Below are 20244 nucleotides of genomic sequence, written 5' to 3' on the forward strand. Positions count from 1 at the left end.
GTATTTGGTCTCATGCATGCGCTCCTGGGGCATCTGGAGATATCCCTGCTTAAACTTATATCTCTTGCAGGAGTGCTAGATCGAAAGTCAATAGGACAACTTCTTCCTAAGGCTAGGTTTGAATCATCTGTATTTCCTCGGGGGTCATCCTGTCTTCCCCTTTGTTCACTATTAAAATTTAACCCAGGGAATATGTTTATATTACTGCGATTAGTAGGCGGGATAGCAGGGTTAAGATCTTTACACGAGACAGAGCTGGGATGTGACCCTAGCCCGATTGTATTACACGTAGAAGTTAAAGGTATTCCGCCTGCCAATATTTTGAAAAGAGTCCACGTTCTTGTCCGTTAAGTTAGCCAACTCAGAATCCAAACGTTCCAAATTCCCCCACAACAGATTATATTTCATATTAATTACATACTTGATATTAGCCAAGGCATTTTCAATAAGTTCCAATGCGGGGTGGCAACAACAACATCTCTCGCAATACCTGTATTAGTGTAATTGTGAGCAGAGTTAGAAAGAGCAGCAGTCTTTGTGCCCACTGAAACAGAGGAAATAGCCACCTGATTTGTTGCGTTATTAGCGGGTTGACAACCTTTGGAGTTTTTAGGCTTAATCATTCCTACATTTCTCTTTCTTTTTACAGGTTGTGGTTTCACTTTAGCATTCCTTTGTGGACGTGCCGCCCGTGCTCTAGTGTTAATGCCAGGAGCGTCCGGGGCATCCATATTGAGGGCTCTCGGTCTAGGCGGTGGGGAATCTAAGGAAGCGGAACATACTTCCATTGGCAATGATTTTTGAGGGATTTTGCATGTTGCACTATCAGTAGTTGGGCCACCTAATGATAAACAGGAATGTAATGTTACAGGATCCATGGACAGGCGTCGCTCTGTCAATTCAATTTCGTGGGTCAGCAGTGACTCTGCCCTCACGATAAAAGCGTCTAATATCCAGGCTACTCCTTTGTGTTTACTCATCGTTCCAAGAACTCAAGCAATCCAATTATAACACCGCAAGATAGCACTGTCAGACAATATATAACAATTGAATTCGTATTACAATGTAACACATATGGAGATATTGTTCCTTGGTGATGGATATCCGAGGGGTGGCCCAGCCCAGCCTCTTCCGGCCCCTGACGGGCACAGACAGGCCCGCCCTTGGTCCAACCAACCATATTGACGCGTTACTGGTTCTAAAAACACGACCGGTATGCAAGGCGTTTATCGCATGGCAATCCTGGCTCTTGTTTCCAAATATTGTCGGGGTTAGGAATGACAATCCCTTTAGACAGTAAGACCGCCCGCAGTCTCTTTTCAGGTTAATAGAAGCGGCGTACGATGGTGTCCATGCCTTGTATCAAAGTGCACTTGCATACCGGCCGTGTTGTTAGAACCAGTAACGCGTCAATATTATTGGTTCGTCTTGTGATGGAACCAGTAAAACGTAACATGTGACCTAGGAATACTTAAGAGATCAATCCACTCAACGCGACCTACACAACAAGGAGCGTTTGATTGAGCAATATTTAGGAGGGCGTGTGTTGTCCCCAATAAGATTTATCGTAATTTGTGGGAAATTATATTTTAATCCTGAGGAAGGTGCTGGCTTTTAATGAAGTTGCCAAAACCGAAACGCGTCGATGCTATACTAGAATTGTGACACATGAAGCTATTGGACCAAATAACTTCTCCATTTAAGATATTTGTACAATTTGGAGTTTGTTTTCAATTATGTCTAACTATTGTGTCCTTTTCTCTTTCAATTAGAAATATTTTCTATGTTGTCATTCCCACTATGTTAGAATTTTTTATGTGAATATTTTATTGTATCGGTAGAAACACATAATTAATGTACGCCATTTGTTTTTTAATGGTTGCTGAAATAAATTGTACACACTTTTAATTTTAACTACCTGCATCATCTTTGCTCTTGCTGGACTGTATGAATCTAGTCAATTATGTATGCATTTTTGAGTTTGTAATTAGAGTGTTTGGTATGTAAGTTTACCCAAAGGGGACACTTTATTTGACCTGCTCCAATAGGGACAGTCCTGCCTGAATGGCCAGGCCAGGTACCCTCCAGATAACAGAAGCAACTCTAGTCCAGTTTCCACCTACTTCGGTCTCATCAGTGTGGTATAACTTGAGTCCTATGGCATAGTGAACATGGACCCTTGTCTGGGTATTTCCATTGCACTTAGGACGTCTATTACAAAAAACAACAAGGTGATGGTAGAAATGGTTAAATTAATCTCAGCCATTGGAGACTGCATTCCAGACCATTGTTTTTCACCCAATGTGCCATTCTAGACAGAAGTCATAGATGATGGCTTTAAATACTAACCAATTGATTGATTAGACTTAATGCAAGCAACCTCCCATCAGCCTTTTGTGTTTGATGCACCTCTATCATTGTAGGTATGACCATGTTGTTGGGTCTTCCTAGGTTATGCCATGATGAATTCAGGCTCTCCATGCTTTTTTGTCTTTGTTCATTCTTAAGTTTATTTTTATTTTGCAAAAAATCTTGATAATATTGTGGGCGGGGGAAAGGCAGTGTTGCTCAAGACATTAATTTGCTTAGTCAAATGTGAAACTGGTGTACTATTTGAATATCAATTTTAAATCTCATCCTACAGAAATATATTATGCAGAATATCTACCACTACCGCACATGGAACTCCATAAAAACCTTCAAATTCATGAATAAAACCTTTTGGCTGCATTTTCTATCAATACTATTTGTATATTGTCTGGAACTTAAAGTAATTCTAGACTCTTCGGGATGTTCAGTTTTGCACACTTTTAAAAGAGAGATAATCCACAAGCCTATCGGCTGATAGCACTATTAAACCGTATAGCATAGGTATACGATGACAAATTCTATTGGGTGAAATGGAACAATGATATGAGGAGGCAGAGCTCTTACTATTTCACCAGGTGGGTTTTAGGAAAGGTTGTGAGATGCTTGGCAACTTTTTTGTCTTAAGTTGAGCAGACGCATGGGAAAGGAACTGCCTGACCATGGGTCAGTGGGTCCGCAATCCCAATTAGGATGCGACTGCACGTAGTGCGGCCGTAAAAGTCAATTTTTCAATGGGAGCTTGTGCGTTGGGGTGAAAATGCCCTCAGCACAAGCTCTCATTGAAAAATGGAAGTTTGTAAACATTTCTGCACCGTGTGGCAGATACCTCATGGTGCCACAGGTTGTAGGGATGGTGAGGGGGACACCATAGGTACCCCCCAGTTTAGTATGCGAAGGGCCAGGGGGAAGGGACCCCACTAGGACCCCCCGATGTCGGTTTTCGACAGCCTTTCCATGTCGGAAAGGTCAACATGGAATGGCAGTCTGAAACCTACATCATAATCCTGATGGCGGAAACGCCGTCCTTAAGGGATTATGCTGCCTTTCCGACAGCCCGGCAGAGCTGTTTCGAATTCCACGACAGGCTTAAACTCCAACCGACATCCTCCTAATACAGCAGTCAGACTTTAAACCTACCATGTCGGGCGGAAAGTATCCGACCAGAAGTCGGAGGCTTTTCCGACCGACCACTTAATAGGGCCCCTAATCTTATTAAGTGGATATCTCGCAAGAAACCAGAGCAAATGTGTGTTTCCTACTTATTCAGCCACATTTGAAATCTGTACCTAAGTATGGAGAAACCTCTCGATGTCGGGGATTTTATAAATACAGCACCCAATTTCTCCATTTCAACATTTAGGTTAGTGTTCAAGTAGATAATGGATCGTATACGAACCCACATATATCTACTAACTGAGGACTGAAGAATGGATGTGCAAGGTTCCACTGCTCGTCAATTTTAACACAGCAGATATGCTGCAGGGAGTTAGGAACTCCACCACTCCCCAAACTGGGAAACCAGATCATAGCCCTACTTCAGTATGAATCCTTTACCTGCATTACTTTGTCTAGCCTTTAAGGTTTAAAATATTGACATTAGAATTCCAAAATATATTTACAAGTAATAAACAGTGGAACTATAACATGCTCAACATTGCGGTGTTGGGACACTGTTCCAGGCCTTGTCGGTATCCACGAGCAAGCAGTAACGGTTTAGCAACACAGCTCTGCATCGCAAATCAGCTTTATCAGTGCCAGGTTCCTAAGTACTCCTACAATGGTGTCAGTCTGTGCTTTATCTTTATCACCTCTTACATGCCGTATCTTTGCATGGCCTTGCATCACTGTCCAAAGTGATACACTTGCACTTTCCTCAATACTACCAAGATGGCAGCTATGCTACAACATCTCAGTCCTACGTAACTTCTTGATGTGGCATGATGTTTCGAACACACTACATGATGAGGTAGACAGTGTGCTCCTCCCTCAATGCCTGAAACAGCCAAATGTTAATCTTTTTTATGATAACTGTGCCCAAAAGGGGGTCACATCGCTTCATACTGGTTCATGGGGCAGCGTACACTTGAAGAACTGTAAAACTCACGACCACCTCTCAGCCTTCCTCACAAATAAAGAGTCAGTCAGACAGTAGAGAATAATAACCAAAGGTATTTATTAGAGATACCCTTGAGTGAAGTCCGGTCTGACCAGCCTCCCTGGATTGCTGCAGAGGGACTGACTTCAGCAAGCATAGCAACATGTGAGATACAGTTCAGAACCGATATTGACACACCCTTACTGGAAATTTCCAGTTGGTAGCTGGTGAACAAACGAGGTACAGAAAGATGGGTCTAGGTTCTGATACCGGGTACATGCTATCTCAACGCCAAGGTCACTCTGCCTGTGCCAACCACTCTAAGGGTGGAAGTAGGCCTATTTACTGGGAAAGGTATGCTCTAGCAAAGACAGTGTGTTCACTAGCACAGAGAAGCTCAGCCTTAGAGAAATAAAAAAAACGATTGCAGCTACTTTCTGCTGAAGCAAACGGAAAATGAGACAGAAGTTAGTTTCAATCATGGCTGAAAATGGAGGCTGAATACAAAATGGTGCAGCGAATGCTAACTTAAACCGTACAAGGCATAGAGAATTCGGCTAAAAACATTTCTATTCCAACATACTTCACAGCAATATCCTGATGGAGTTTTATCCTAGGAGTATTGCTCTATTCAAAACGTCTTCTAAGAGCTATAACTCTTCTCTATCTTAAAATAGTAGTACACCACGACACCAGTTGATGTAAGGCGGATATTCAAGTGTTTTGTACTGGTGAGAAAAAACAGTATGCTCAAGCTTTTACCTTCAGATATCATGGTTTTGGAGCTTGAGCGAATGGTGGTGCATTGTGTGTGTTGTTTGCAGTGATCATCATGAGGGACTTTCCCGAAACTGTCTTGAGTTTTAAGCCTGTTTACCGCCTTAACCACGGGGGGACATTCCGCCGCGGTGCGTTCTATTGAGTGGGCGGGGCCGCGTCGGCCAACGGACGTGCACAGCACTATGGAGGTAGTGCTCGCGGCGGACGTTGCCGACAGAAGCAGCGAAGGGGTTAAACTAAGTTATCTATACCACAGTAAGAAGGTGTGCAGGATTGTGTACAACTAGACTGTGTGCAATTTAACTCCTCGTTGAATGATTGAGGACTTGAATAAATTAATGTGTTCTCAATATTATAACAGTTCATGGAGCCAGATGCTGCACTATCTGGGTTCAGTTGTTTCCTTACATTCTCCTCTTCCTCATCAACACACAAGTAGAGGTGCAATACCTAATTGGGGTTGGTTAGGGTAGAAGTAGGGTGGGACCAGTTGTGATGAATGCCTTAAACTAGGTGACAGAATCACATTGACTCTAGACTAAAGAGTTCAGATTTACTAAGCCTTTGCATTAGCCTTGTGTTGTGCAAGGTGGTGCAAGAACCACACAAAGGCTTCAGTTAAATTTACAAAGCCACACAAGGGGCGATTTGCACCGCCTTGCGTGGTTTTGTAAAGGAATGTAACACAGTGCAGCGCCTTGTGCCCTGTAACCTTACATTTGGAACTGGTAGGCTTCCCATGAGTGCAGCATTGGCGTTCCTGTGCATCCATCCACGTTTATGATGTAATTTTAGATTTACACAGATTTGTACACCTGGAATTGCATCCAATCGTTACGTGGGCTAAAATGATGGCATACTAAAGAGAACATTTTTTTTCTCCTTGTAATTTAATCTTTGTATTGTTTTTGTACAGAAAGATATCATTTTCTACACAAAAACAAGTCTGCTCCTTACACAGGCCACCTTGCACTATGTATGGCACAAGAGAGCCTGCATTTTAGCATGGCAGCACACAGTGAGCCAGCATAAGGAGAGAAAATAAATGCTCATAATCTTTGTAAATATAGAACATTTCTGCTCTCTTCATTTTAAGTAACACAACTCAACAAGTTCCCTTGCTGCGCTTTTTATTGCATGAAATACTAGTATATACATGTAAGGTTTGCATTGCATTAATCTGCACAGATCTGCAGAACCTCACTGGGAAGGAGGCATATAAACTGCCAAGCTCTATTAAGTGCTACTTGGAGAGTTGACTACCTTTCGGGAACTAATGCGAGCAGGAAAGATGATGAAGCATGCCACTTCGGTGGGTGAGGGCTACCGTCATTTTTAGGAAACTTCCTGAATAGGGCTTAGCAAGTATATTACAAGACCTTCTTCAGCGGCACAGCCTTGTTAGTATAACCACTTGTGTATGTGTTATGGTATTGATAGATAGCATCTTTTCCAACATGTATGCAATAAGTTGAAGCAGCTCCAATATGGGCCTACACCACTTGTAATGCTGCTGTTGTTTTCACCTAGGTCTGACCCCGGTACCCCGGTATAGGAACGAATAACACCATAGGGCCAGATGTAGGAAGCCTAATTCCGGTCGGTAACGGCCGAAATTACCGAATTACGGACGTTACCGACCGGAATTAGGCTTTTCAGATGTAGGTGGCCAAATTGTAGGATTCGATACTTTACCGAATCGGTGACTTAAGGAATCGGTAAATTACCGAATTCTTAACATACCGATTCGGTAAATTACCGAATCCTTAATGTAGAGAGCACTCAAGCAAGTGCTTTTTACATTTCAGAATTCGTTATTTACCACCAACTATTAGTTGGTGGTAAATTCCGAATACCTTTTAATAAGCAATTTTGTGCTTTTTATTCAGTGCCATGTGGCAGACATACATTCCCTTAGGGCATGTATGTCTGCCACATGTGCACCCATGCACTACACAGGGGTGAAACAGGGTGTCAATGTGACACCCTGCCACCCTTGTAGGTCTACCCCCTATTACCGATTCGGTATTTACAGAATCGGTATTTACCGAATTTTACCGATTCGGTAAAATTTACTGAATCATTAGCTACATATCATTTGCCGATTCTAAAATACCGAATCGGTAAAATTCGGTATTTTAGAATCGGTAAATGATATTTACCTACATCTGGCCTATATCCCTTATTCATGTTGAAAAAATAGTGGCTGGTAACGCTGGGCAATCCTCACATAGTATCATACTTTGACATGATGGCAGCTGGTGTCCTTTAGGGTCTCGCTATGTTAAGCAATCACTGTGTTCCATTGCTGTAGCTGCATGCAGGGATTGTGCAGAATCTTTGACAAAGGCCCGCCCGTGGTGTCCCTGTGTAGCAAGTTGCTTGGCGCCTCTGCTCTTTGTCTTCTTTCTAGAAGCTAATAAGTGTTATTCTTTACCCAGCGATGTTCATTGTCACTCAGACAATAAAAGGCTACGTGGACATACTTGAAGTCGAACCTGTGACCTTGAGATGGATTTCTACAGTGGATGCTTTAGTCCTCAGGGCTTTCTCGGATGCATTTTAACATAGATAACTGGCCACTCTGTCGCATGAATAACATTGCAGGGTGGAAGGATCAAAGATAAAAAAACACATCACCCCCATTTAAAATATCTGCTAAAAACTGCTTGTATTACCCAATTGACCGTATCAGAGACATAAGCAGCAGTGTCCATACTGTACACATTAAACATATTCTAACTGTATAAAGACATGTCAGTAGCAACCCATTAAGTGTATTGCTGTAAAAAAAAGGAATGCCATTTCTACAACAATAAGCATTCTGGGCTACATGTATCAAACCCATTTTGCTTTTCGGTAATAGGTTACCGAATCGCAAAATAAGGTTTGCTGCATCTCAAAAGCATTTTTTGCATTCGCAAGCGGGCCTTTTCTGCAAATTGGCCCGTTTGCAAAGGCAAAAATGCTTGATGCATGTGCCCCATAGTGACTAAACTGCGCATCACATGTACTGTCTCAATAAGATTTCTGCAGTGATACAGAGACTTTGCAATTGTATGAAATTAAAAGTGCCACATACTGTGCCATTTCATATTTTTAGAACTAGTGACAAACAGAAGAATTACAGGTGTTGTTTTATCTCATCTATTATAGTTACTTTGTAGTAGCCCTATTCAAGTGTCACTCATTCAAGGAGGAGTAAGAAATAACTAAAATATTCAAAGCAGTGCAGCCTTTCAAAGAAGTATCTATTTCACCTTATCAAATGTTAACGTGGTTTGCTAGTAGGCAAAAAGTGCAACATTCAACATATTGCTTCCTTGTAACAAAGGGGCCCATTATGATGTCGGGCGGATTGCCCCTGCCAGGCTGGCGGTAGCCACCGCCGGCCTGGCGGGGGCAATCCGCACGACATCATCTCCAGAATTCCCCCCCCGCCATATTAGAATGGCGAGGGGGACCGCGGCGGATGGAAAGACCGTCCGCCGCTTTTCCGCCCCGGTCACCTTGCGGCCGGGGAGGAAAATGTTTAATATGGTGGCGGTGTCTGTTAGACACTGCCAGCCATATTAGCATGGGCTTTTAGACATGCCTTTCCGTGGCGACATTGCCGCCACGGAAAGGCATGCGGTCTTCACTCTGGGGGTCCGCTGCGGGCCGCCAGAGTGAAGGAGGGGTGGGGGTTGTACACTGGGGGGTACCTGTGGTACACCCCTTCATTTGCATAAACAAAGCGGCAGGCACCGCGCGGTGCCTGCTGCTTTGTTTATGCAAATTCTGAAATGCATTTTTAGCATTGTGGCGGGCGGTGCAGAGAGCACAGCCCGCAAACGGGTTTGCTCACCATATGCTCCATTTAATAATGACATGCCTATTCAACTTCAGTGCTGCACTTCAACTTGGAGACCAATCAGACCACAGCCAGGCTATTCTGACATCACATGGTAAATAAACATACGTATATTTACCTTCAGTATAAGTGAACTACAAAAGTGCATAAGCCCAGACGGTTACAAATAATTCCAGTTAGGATAGTATGAAGCAAAATAAATTAGCCCTATATTCTTGAAATAGGTCTCTGTTGTCACGTTATGTTGGCAAGCGTTTTTAATGGCCAGTACTTTTCTCTTGCTATATGAAATTAAACTAAATGCTAACCCAGTGGATCCTGTGGTGACAAAGGAGATACACAATTATAGACTAGGGTGAAACATACACTATTCCACATTTAAATTAAAGATTCTTGGGTTTTTTTTCCGGGCTTTCTATTTCTTTCTGTGTCGCCTTTTTAATTTACTTATATCTCTTATTATTGTTTGTGTACTTCTCTGTAGTCTCTCACTTCTACCTTACCTTTGCTACCTTTTTACTTATTTCTCTATGATACATTTATTGTACAGCTCATTGACCGGAATAAAGGGATTACTCATGTAGCCCCACTCATGAGCAGGATCTCCACCAGCATTTTAAATATGCAGCTTTGTTTCCTCGTTGTGAATGCTGTAGGGCACTCGGCAGCTTCCTAACATCCATGGTAAAATTGCGTACTGAAGCAGCAGCTCTGTAGAGTTGTGGGGTGTAAGAAAATCACTCAGTCAAGTGCACATTTTGAAGATTGAGCCCTTTTTATGTGGGCTACCACCAAAAATAGCCAAAACAATTGTATATTTGAAAGTCAAGCCCCCGTGCCTGACTCGGCCATTCAAGGCATGGTGGCCTTACAGGGAAAATAAGAAAATATGCCCAAAGTACCAGGAGAACATTCCCAACACATCAAAGAAATTTCTTAGGGATGCTTATTTAAATAGAACAAACCCCCAGAGCAGCTTGCTCAGCATGCATTTTTGCTTCAAGTTCTTTGGCAAATAAAAGGGGGATTCAGTGGGCGGTTTGGGAATGGGATGAACAAAGCAAAATCTCACCTGCATAAGAGGATTGACGGACCGCCTGCCATATTTTAAACAGCCACCTTATTGTGGATTTATTTGTTTTGATTCAACTCACATATTTGGTGCCATCAAACTTCACAATTAACACCTTGGCTGCTAGGGGTTTTCCCCCCCAGTGCTGGAATCACAGAGTTGCCTTTATTCATGACGAGCTCAGCTCGTCATAAGCACAGCTCAACCGTGCCTCATGACGAGCTGAGCTCGTCATGAGCAGCGAAGGGGATGCTTAGAAGTATACCAGAATATTCAGAAATACTTGTAAAGGTTAATTTGCAAAGGAAACCCGTTTAATTACATGTTACTAGAAAATCGTTGCCTTGATGTAGCCTTCTCCTTTCGTACACTCGCCTACCCCAGAAAAAGTGTTACCATGATCAAGTTACCTCCGTTACATCATCTTCCTGTTTAAGGAATTCTCAGCAGTTTTTCAAAAGAAGTTAATCAGCCTTTCAAATCACAAAACACTTCAAATACCTGTGGAACGAAAACACATCAAAGGTTTCTATCCAGCTTGCACAATGTAATCTGGTGCTCATGTAATGCACTCCAATGTCCTTGGCCTGGTTCGCGATATATAAAACTGCAAAATATATATATGGAGTCTAAAATGCACCACTGGACCTTGTTTTAACACAGAAGTGGATACAAGGCCATACCTCATACACAGCCGCAGAAGGGGGTGTCTCAAATTTTCTAAAATCACTAGCATCAACACCAACGTTTTTCAGAAACCTTGTGGTTTTAGTAAACGGATGCCAAGGCCAGCACTACACTTTGAAAAGTGTGACAGCTCCACATTCCAATGCAGGTCATGATCTGATACTTTTCTTAGCAGATCAATATCCTGGACACAGTTCATTATTGAAGGGTGTGGTCAAGGGCATGAGGTTTACAAACAATTGCTGTTATTAGTATGAAATTGCACTGCCTCATGTCCAGTAAAGTTAGTGGGTCGCAAATGCTTGCCGTTCCAAAAATAGGGTTGAGGTCGTAAAAGGTTTGGGAAGCACTGGTATAGCTCATTGTTTGTTTGCGCCGGGAAACCCTTTGTTGGGTAGCTGTGCGCATTACAAATATAAACAAATAAATAAATAAAATTGTTTGTTTAAACTCTTTCAAGGTTATCTAGAGGGGCTGCAGCAACTCCAGCATCCTAGTTACAGCGCCACTGTGAGATATATCTCATTCACTGATAGCTTCAGGTGAGAAAACCAATCCTCCCACTGTGAGAGGACACTAGACTGCAGTCCTTCCAGGCAGGAAGGCAAAATGCCACTAAGCGGTTGTAACTACCATAACCTTGACTTTTCAGTAGAGGAACACATCACTGGCAAAACAAAACTACTGATTGTCCACCCCTCGTCCTGGCCCCCCACCCACAGAATGCAGCAATTAAGTTTGGCATCATCCAGAGGATACAACTAGTGCCACCTGTCACTGCAGGATTAGATACTTGCCTTCACTCGTATGAGAGGGGGCACATCAAATAAAGGCCACTACTCCCACGATAGCCTACAGGTGGACACATCATCCAACAGGCACACACACCACCAGCCGTCAGTGCACGCTTCCACCAGGCACACACACCATCAACCGTCAATGTACCCTTTCACCAGACACACACACTACCAGCCGTCAGAACACGCTTCCACCAGGCACACACACCACCAGCCATCAGTGCATGCTTCCACCAGGCACACACACCACCAGCCATCAGTGCACGCTTCCACCAGGCATACACACCACCAGCCGCCGGTGCACGCTTCCACCAGGCATACATACCACCAGCCGTCAGTGCACGTTTCCACCAGGCATACACACCACCAGCCGCCCGTGCACGCTTCCACCAGGCATACACGCCACCAGCTGTCAGTGTGCACGCTTCCACCAGGCACACCCACCACCAGCCGTCAGTGCACGCTTCCACCAGGCATACACACCACCAGCCGTCAGTGCACGCTTCCACCAGGCACCTTTCACTCAAGTTTGTGCTATATTACTGAATCTTACTGAATCTTTGAGCTGCTAGTGCTGCATTATTATTAGCAATGCCAACAGCTCAAACTTTTATAATGCGAGACCTATTGGATTGCAAATGCTTGTTATCAGATATGCTTACTTACGTAGCAAAAACCTAACATACACAGGAGCATGAGAATACATTCATCAGTTAAGAATTCAAATATACTAGTTGCTACTACATTTTCCCATGAACAATAGATAAATATGGTTAAATACCAGTAAGATCGAAAAAAGGAACATGAATATGTAGAGAACCAAATTTGGAAAAAATGACAATATCATAAAACCAGGGGACCTTATTATATGTGCTGTTTTTGTATTAGTTCAGTTTTCTTGCAGACTGAAGAAAATATACTATAAAAATATGAGAAAATTTCAGCCATGTCAACTTATTAACTGGTATTTTATACGTTAGTGATCATTGCAATGTCACACAGGCTTTAAATAAAGGTTGCTAAACTTCCAGCCATTTTCTTCAACTCTGTGCACGACACTGTGTGACACAAAACGAGTAATACTTTAGAAATAATGCTTTATGCAAACAACATACCTATTTACGGTTGCATTTTGTCACAGGTGGAAATGTCAAGACTGCAGAAAAGTTACAGTGCCTTGGCAGACCAGATGAACCTGATTCTGTCCAAGCGCTTGTGGTATGTGATGGTGGAGCAGTTCCTAATGAAGTATGTGTGGAGCGGCAGTGGTCTGATCATGGTGGCGGTGCCCATCATCACGGCGACAGGCTTCGCCGATGGGGGTAAGAGCATCTCTTCCTTTCAAGTGTTTCTTTCATTTGTAAAGTTAAAAAGAGCCGCCATTGTTATTTACGGTTCTTATTCAGTGTCTGGATCCTTGGACCCAATTCATCAAGATGTCTGGCCACCAAGGTGAAGCTGAAATGCACAAACTCCATTGTTTAAGAGTGGAACTGGGCAACAGAGTCCAGGGGCAACGCCAGTGGTGTGGCACTGCTACATGAAGTTGCACTTGTTGATAATAGATTTACACACATTTTCAGTTCAGCAAAATGATTGAACTTTCTCTGTGAGCAATTTTCTCATGAGATGGGGTAGGGGAAGATTGACAAAGTAGGTGGAAAACACATCAACATGCTTGTTTTTAGATTTTCGTAAGCACATTCCTAACCAGAAATATACTCCTGTTTAGGGTATAAGTAACTCCATCTTTTCGGTGGTCATAAGGAAGGCACACCTCAAGAAAAGTAGGGGGTGCAGGGGAATGAATTTCTCTACATCAACTGGACGCAATAAAACAGAGTTTAAAGCGCACATGTACTTTTGCATTTAATTTCTGCACTCGGAAATATGGACGTGTTCCATTTCCTTAGTAGGCATAGATCAGGAGGTCAGTATGGTTTTACAGGAGGGCTACAGGAACTTTGTCTAAGTTTTTACAAATCAAAGGCGAAGTCTACTTAGTAAGTTTCCTATTTTCAAGTTCGAATAATTATGAATCAGGCACTTGTGTCTAAACATAAATGTTACAGTGAGGTGCACTTGCTCACCAGTGTCTTTCCGGTGGGATATTTATGTTTCACAGCAACTGATGCTGTAGGCGAATTATATGACAGTTTTTTTTTTAAATGTCTATATTAAGTATTCATTATGAAGTCTTTACATAAAAGGATATAATTTCACTCCACCATATCATGTTACTTAGTATCAATTAAAGCGAATGAACCATTTATAAACAGTAGAACTCCAAAAAATCCAGTTATCTCCCCCATCCCCAAAGCTTTCATATAAAGAAGGATCCAAGACTTCTGTACTTTTTTGAAGTTAGACCGACTGGGGCCCCAACTGTGGGATCACCCATAATCTATTCTGTCAAACTGGAGTGTGCCTTACACTTCACTCACTGTCCCGCCCCGAACCCCCTCTTGCCCCTAACCCTCCATTCGACCAGGTGTGGAACAGTGGGTATCACCTGAGTCCAGTAAGTTTCGCATCATCGCTCCCCATGCCAGCAGCACCTGAATATGTGATACAGTTGTGATATTCCCACTGCGAGCCTGTTCGCGAAATCTGCAGGGCTTTGAGCAGCAATGGGTTCTTTATCGAAAAGAAACCTTATACATCAATACAGCTAATTCTACATTACTCAGACTGCGTACAACTCCATCAGCTAGAGTTAGAGAGGCGTAGGAAGCAAGAGGGTTTTTTGTATGGTCATGAAATTTAACTTCATATATTTCACAAGACAGTCCCTCAAATGGAGAAGTGTGGCTCAATGGTTAGAGCGGCAGACCTTGATGCAGAGGTCTGGCCCGGGACCAGGGTTCAATTCCCCGCCTCGGCGGGTCTTGGGCTCAAAATTCCACGGACTTGATAATTCTCGCCTCGGTGCCTATTCCAATCATGGAGTCCCACTCTGCAACTCTGGGCAATAGCTTGCTTAATCTCCACAACGGCCCCCACAACGCTAAGGATGCCTGGCCTCCACCTTGGGGGTGCCCAGGAGTGGACGCCTCACAGGGAAAGCCAGGATGGGTTCCACAGCGGTATTCGTACACGCGCCTTGAGACCCTTGCGGGTGAGTAGTGCGCTATACAAGTATCAATTTACATTTACATTTACATGATGTCCTGAATCACATGTTTAATATTTCAAGTGGGGCAGGAAAGTCCGGCATCTGCTTCCAACCACACTCCCAGATGCCAGGGAAGTGGTGCCAGCTGGGTGCTGAAATGCAAGTACTGATGCTTGTTACCAGTACTTAGATTGTTAAAAAAAATAAGTACAAGTTCCCAAACTATTTCTCAAAAATCCGCCGTACATGTCTGACTCTGATATTGCCCGCTTCTACCACTGGCGCTACACACTTCCACTACTAAGACTCTGGAAATGTTCAAAAAGAAGTCTAGGTGTCAAAATTAAAAACACGCTGAGTAGTTTAACAGTTATACTACCCTCTAGCGCTTATGCAGAATGGTCGACATGTTTCAGCCTTGAGGGGATCTACCCCGGCTTTCTTCAGGACCCCCTCAAGGCTGAAACATGTCGATAGTCAATTTTATTATTCATTTTTCACAATCACTTGAGCACTGCACTTTATGAATTTATTTGAAGAACAAGATGGCTAGAGTTCTGACATTCAATCTCGGTAACTAACAGGCCGAGCAAGAGTCAGAGTGATCATCAACTCCCACATGATGAAATTCCACCACGAGGGTGGGCTGATGGGATTAACTCTAGCCTTTTGTGACTCAACGGCATTTACTTACACTCTTATTCCACTGCTGCACAGCCACTTGTATAGCTATACACCACCCAAAGACCTGGTCTGCTCCTTTGTGTTTTATATATGTGCAGATTCTGCCAAAGGTTGAAGCAAGACTCCAGGGTCTAGTGCCAACGAACTGGCCTCTCCTGATTCGTTCGCAGTGCCAGAGAGCCTTGGTGTGATTTTTGGTGCAGTGACTATCCTAGGTTCCTCTGGACAGTGCCTCCCGCAAGCTAGGGGTGTAGTCTACATGTTTACACCGGATAACTGTAAAATACAAATGGATATGATGTCTTCCTCATTCCAGAAAAGCTATAGTCAGCCAAACCTACTAGAGTGGCAGTTATCCCCCTATGAAGCTTTTTGCAGTGGGCTCTGAAAGTATGATTGGTCTGTTGTGGCAACCCTCTTCTGGATGTAATTCTATCCAAGAGATACCACCTGGTCGCTCTCTCTCTTTCAATTATTGAGGATAACTGCAGGCCTCATCAGTTCAATATGATGTGAAAAGTTATGGAATACCATTGATTTAAAGCAAGACATTGCACAAACCGTTGGTAGAAGAATGAGAAACTTGGAATGTATTGCATTTTACATTTAAATAATGGTATTAAACATCCCATTTATGGTCAATATATAATTAAAGATGATGTACCACTAGATGCTACTTGCATCTTTTCTTCCTATTACCCTTTGTGCAGTTGCGATGTGCATTTTATATTAAACTTTCCAGTGTAATTGTAAATCTTGTCAGTCTTTACAACAACAAAAACGAGCATTTAAGGATCAATATATGTAATTCCAGCAAAGTATGACTTCGCCCATGTAGTATTCAGGGTGTTGTCATTTGTATTCGCTCAGTGGTGTTGCCAATTGAGTATTTGTGAACTGTAACCTAGAAAAGGCAGATATGCATGAATATATTGCAGCTCCTAAGAACATCATTTAATTGTAACTAGCAGTACCTATTTCATTCTTTTAATTTATTTATGGATTTTTGTAAAAGGCTAATTATCACCCACACTTGGTATTTTGAGCTCAAAAAAACACATGACTTTAGCAAACTCTACTGGCTTCTGATAAAGATAGAATAAGCTTCATAAGTTGTATAAATCAGAACAACGGTGCTTTTTTTTTTTTTTACAAGTTTTCAGAATTTAAGCTATTAGATTCTTGGTGGAAGTAGAAGGGCATTTTGTTCCACAAAAACAAGTTAAACAAGTGCTAGGCACCTCTAGTAAGAATGAATCCCTGAATCTTATTTCGCGGCTAGGACAATACCAGCAGATATTTTGGCTGCAAGATAAATGCTTGAAACTGGACATAGTTTTGAACAGCAAACACATGGAATTAAAAACAGTTTGTTCCTTGACAGGAAGCCAGTGCGGCATAGGTAGGGTTGGCGGGATATGAGTCATTGGGCATAGGGCCGGGCATTTTTAAGACATATTTCTTGTCTAACTGCAGATATCAGAAAAAAGTAGATCTTCTCTACCTAAATAGAGACTGTTTCTTTTTCTTGATTTTGGCTACCCTTTTAGTAGAAAAGAGCCATCTGAGAGCCCTTTGAGAAATAGTGCTCCGTTTGATTATATATATATATATATATCTATCATATGAGTTGGAGTTGCTGAAGGTAAGTCAGGCTCTAGTCAAATGCCTGGTCCTGGCTCAGCTCAAGGTCCTCTGGGAGCCTTCAGTCAAAAATACCACTTCTGCAGCTCAACCTCAATCACCAAGCCCCCACCTTGTCAAATGAGGTGCTGCCCTGTGTTGCCCTGTGTTTGTTTTGCAGATGTTATGTTATGTTAGCAAGCACTTATAAAGCGCACGTACACCCTAGGGTTTCATGGTGCTGATGCTGAAGACTCTTGCAGCCGAGGTACTAGGCATAGGCTTGCTCTAATAACCAAGCTTTTAAGCCCTTTCTGAAACTGAGAAGATTATTACAACTTCTGAGCGTCAGAGGGAGGGAATTCCAGAGGTTAGGAGCCAGGTGGGAAAAACGGCAGCCTCACTGACATTTCCGTTTAAAAGATGACGTAGTGAGCAGGAAAAGGTGGGCTGAGCGGAGGCTGCACCGGGGAGTGTACTTAGTAATCATACTGCTAATGAATCTGGGACTTTTGCCATGCAGGGCCTTAAAGGCTAGGCAGCAGGACTAAAAGGTTACCCGTTGGGATCACACTGAGCGTCAGCAAGATGGGACCTTGTCATTTCATGCTCCTGCATTGTCTGCCCTCTCTCCACTCCTGAGAGCTAATCTCAGGTGAGTCGGAATTCACAGACTTGTGCATCATACATAAGAGCTCTTTTTCAGGCTACACAGATCCTATAAGCAAACTGGCTGTATTGTAGTCTGGACCCATCATTTAGCACCAGCACCACCCTCAGGAAAGGTACTGGGAAGCATGTAATGCCTCCCCTTGCAGGGCATCATTCTCCTCTTTTACCCCACCCCCCTGTTGTACCGGACTCTCAGCACACATTTGGGTGATAAAGATGTGCATTTAGCACCTCAGTATTGTAAATTATGTGTAGTATTCAGGCTGGTAAATCAGGTTCCATGCAGTTATTCCTCATTCTATTTGGTTTCATTTGTAATTACATGGTACTGGCAAGATTTTAAAGCAAGGTACCAGAGTTTACAGGTGCAACGTTTCCACTGCATCAGTACCATAGGACTAGTAATTGGACCCAAGGGTCAGCAAGGAGCTGGGCCACAGTAACCTGGAGCTCAGATCTTGTTTTGTTTTTCCAACATTGTGTCTACCCATTCCCGGATTGACACTGCGTCATGGAATTTTTGCATTTGGTTTAGATTTCTTGTATTAGTTTCAGTTGCCAAGCAGGTCCGGCTACTGCATGGTATCTTAACAGGTTCATTTATGCCAGCGGGGCATTAATGGGTTCAAAAGAAATACCCTCACAAAGTACACTTAGTGTGGCATATAGGGGTGTTTGTGCACCCAAATAGTGGTTTTGCACAAAATAATGGAGAAGAGTATATGCAAACTAGCTTTGCTCCCATTATGTGTGATTTGTGATTTCTAGCCTATAGAAAGATAACCCTACCGGATGGGTGGTCGGTCCTTCAGGTTCACCGCAGCAAGACTGTGGAATTCCCTTCCGCTGGGCCTGAGGGGCTTGGAAGATCTCCCTTCTTTTAAAAAGGCCTTAAAAACCCACCTGTTCCCCAGAACAATGTAAATGGATCGGATGCTGGAAACATCATGTATGTGTCATTACAGTCTAAGCGCCAGGATGCCCGTCGGGTGACAGTTACAGCGCTATACAAGAACGTCTATACATACATACATACAACATAAGAATCAAAAACTTCCTGCAGACGTTTTACATCCAGATTTATACAAAGAAAGTTTAAATCTAGGGAGCATAGAAATTGGTAAATTCAAGTAGGCATGCATGAGTTCGATCCTTGCTATATAAAAGGGGTTATAAGCCGATTGCCATATTAAAAATCAAATGTCCCACTAGACCTAAAGAGGAATAAGCGGGGAAAAAAACTTTGGGCGGAATGAGGAATGTTTTATCATAGCCTGGCCAACATGGATGTTTGCCATTAGATTACCGGGAAAGAAAGTAGATTGCCAAAGCACAAGATTTTGCTGGACACTTCGTGGCCTACGCCCTGTGTACGTTGTCGAAGTTGTGTGCAGGTTACCACGTTGTGTGTTGGGTGCAGGATCTGGCTGCAGACCATGTCCTAAAGCTAATCCCTGTTGCACACAGCTAAAGAAACATGAACCCATTGCTGACCACCCAGAAGGTTGAGAAGAGTGGAATGAGAAACTTGGGAGCTGGATGTAGTATAACCAACTACAAAAAAAAACACACACACAGACTAAAAACAACTTTAAGGCTAAATTGTTTCTTTTGCTCAGAAGACATTATATGTGTTATTAAAAAAAAAAATACTCCCATTCCCAGGAAAAACAGTTAAATGGTGTTGTGGTTATGAAATGAAACCTGAAAACCACCGAAACTGGATAGTTATGTTTATCTTCACGCACCGTACACCTTTTTGTGTAAAGTTCACTTATATAGGAGACTGAATAGATCAATGTTGAAACGTGTTCGGAAACAAATGTGCTTGAGTTTATATCTTAGATTCAGAAGGAGAACACGAGTGAGATATATACGTACTCAGGGCCTCATTTATGAAAAATGATGCATGGCTGCGTGAAAACGGCGATGTGTCACTTTTCATTGCGCCCTCCTTGCGACATGCAGGATGCGTCATATTTACACTATGATGCATCATGTCGCAAGGAGTTACAGATACATCAGTATTTCTGACGTATCTGTAGGCGCAAAAATGACACAGAGCTGGAGTGTGTCACAAAAGTAACGCAACTCCAGCAACGCGTCATTACACATGGGCAAGTTGTAAAGATGAGGCGGAGACAGGAGATTGTGGTTGTAGATTTATTGCAGAGAAGAGAGCCGTCCAGCTTGAAGGGAAGACACAGCAGCTGCAACTGCCACACAGGGAACACTGGGGTGGAATCCTCAGTACACGGAAACCCCATAGATGACATCACAGTGTTCAGTGATGACATTACAGATCACCACACACCTCCCCCCTTTTTCAAAAGAAAAAAAAAACAACAAAACACAAAACAAAAAAAAACAATCCCAAAAGCAGAATAAAACAACAAGGAAAAGCAAATCAGATATAATCACGAAATCTGTTAGGCCTAACAGTTACTCTAGAGCTTTTCCTTAAACCATTCCCAACATTGACAATTTTAGGTGAAG

The 20244-nt window shown here is 42.8% G+C and overlaps 1 protein-coding gene across 1 annotated transcript in view; it reads left to right on the forward strand.

Annotated features, from left to right (window-relative positions):
* ABCD2 (ATP binding cassette subfamily D member 2) overlaps positions 1–20244 on the forward strand; it is a 214790-nt gene that overhangs the window by 23288 nt on the left and 171258 nt on the right. The window contains exon 2 of the mRNA XM_086967222.1: positions 12796–12976. Within this exon, the coding sequence (XP_086823348.1) occupies positions 12796–12976 (181 nt within the window). The remainder of the gene's footprint in view (positions 1–12795; positions 12977–20244) is intronic.

This window comes from Lissotriton vulgaris, chromosome 1_1 (genome assembly GCF_964263255.1).
Source record: "Lissotriton vulgaris chromosome 1_1, aLisVul1.2, whole genome shotgun sequence".
NCBI lineage: Eukaryota > Metazoa > Chordata > Amphibia > Caudata > Salamandridae > Lissotriton > Lissotriton vulgaris.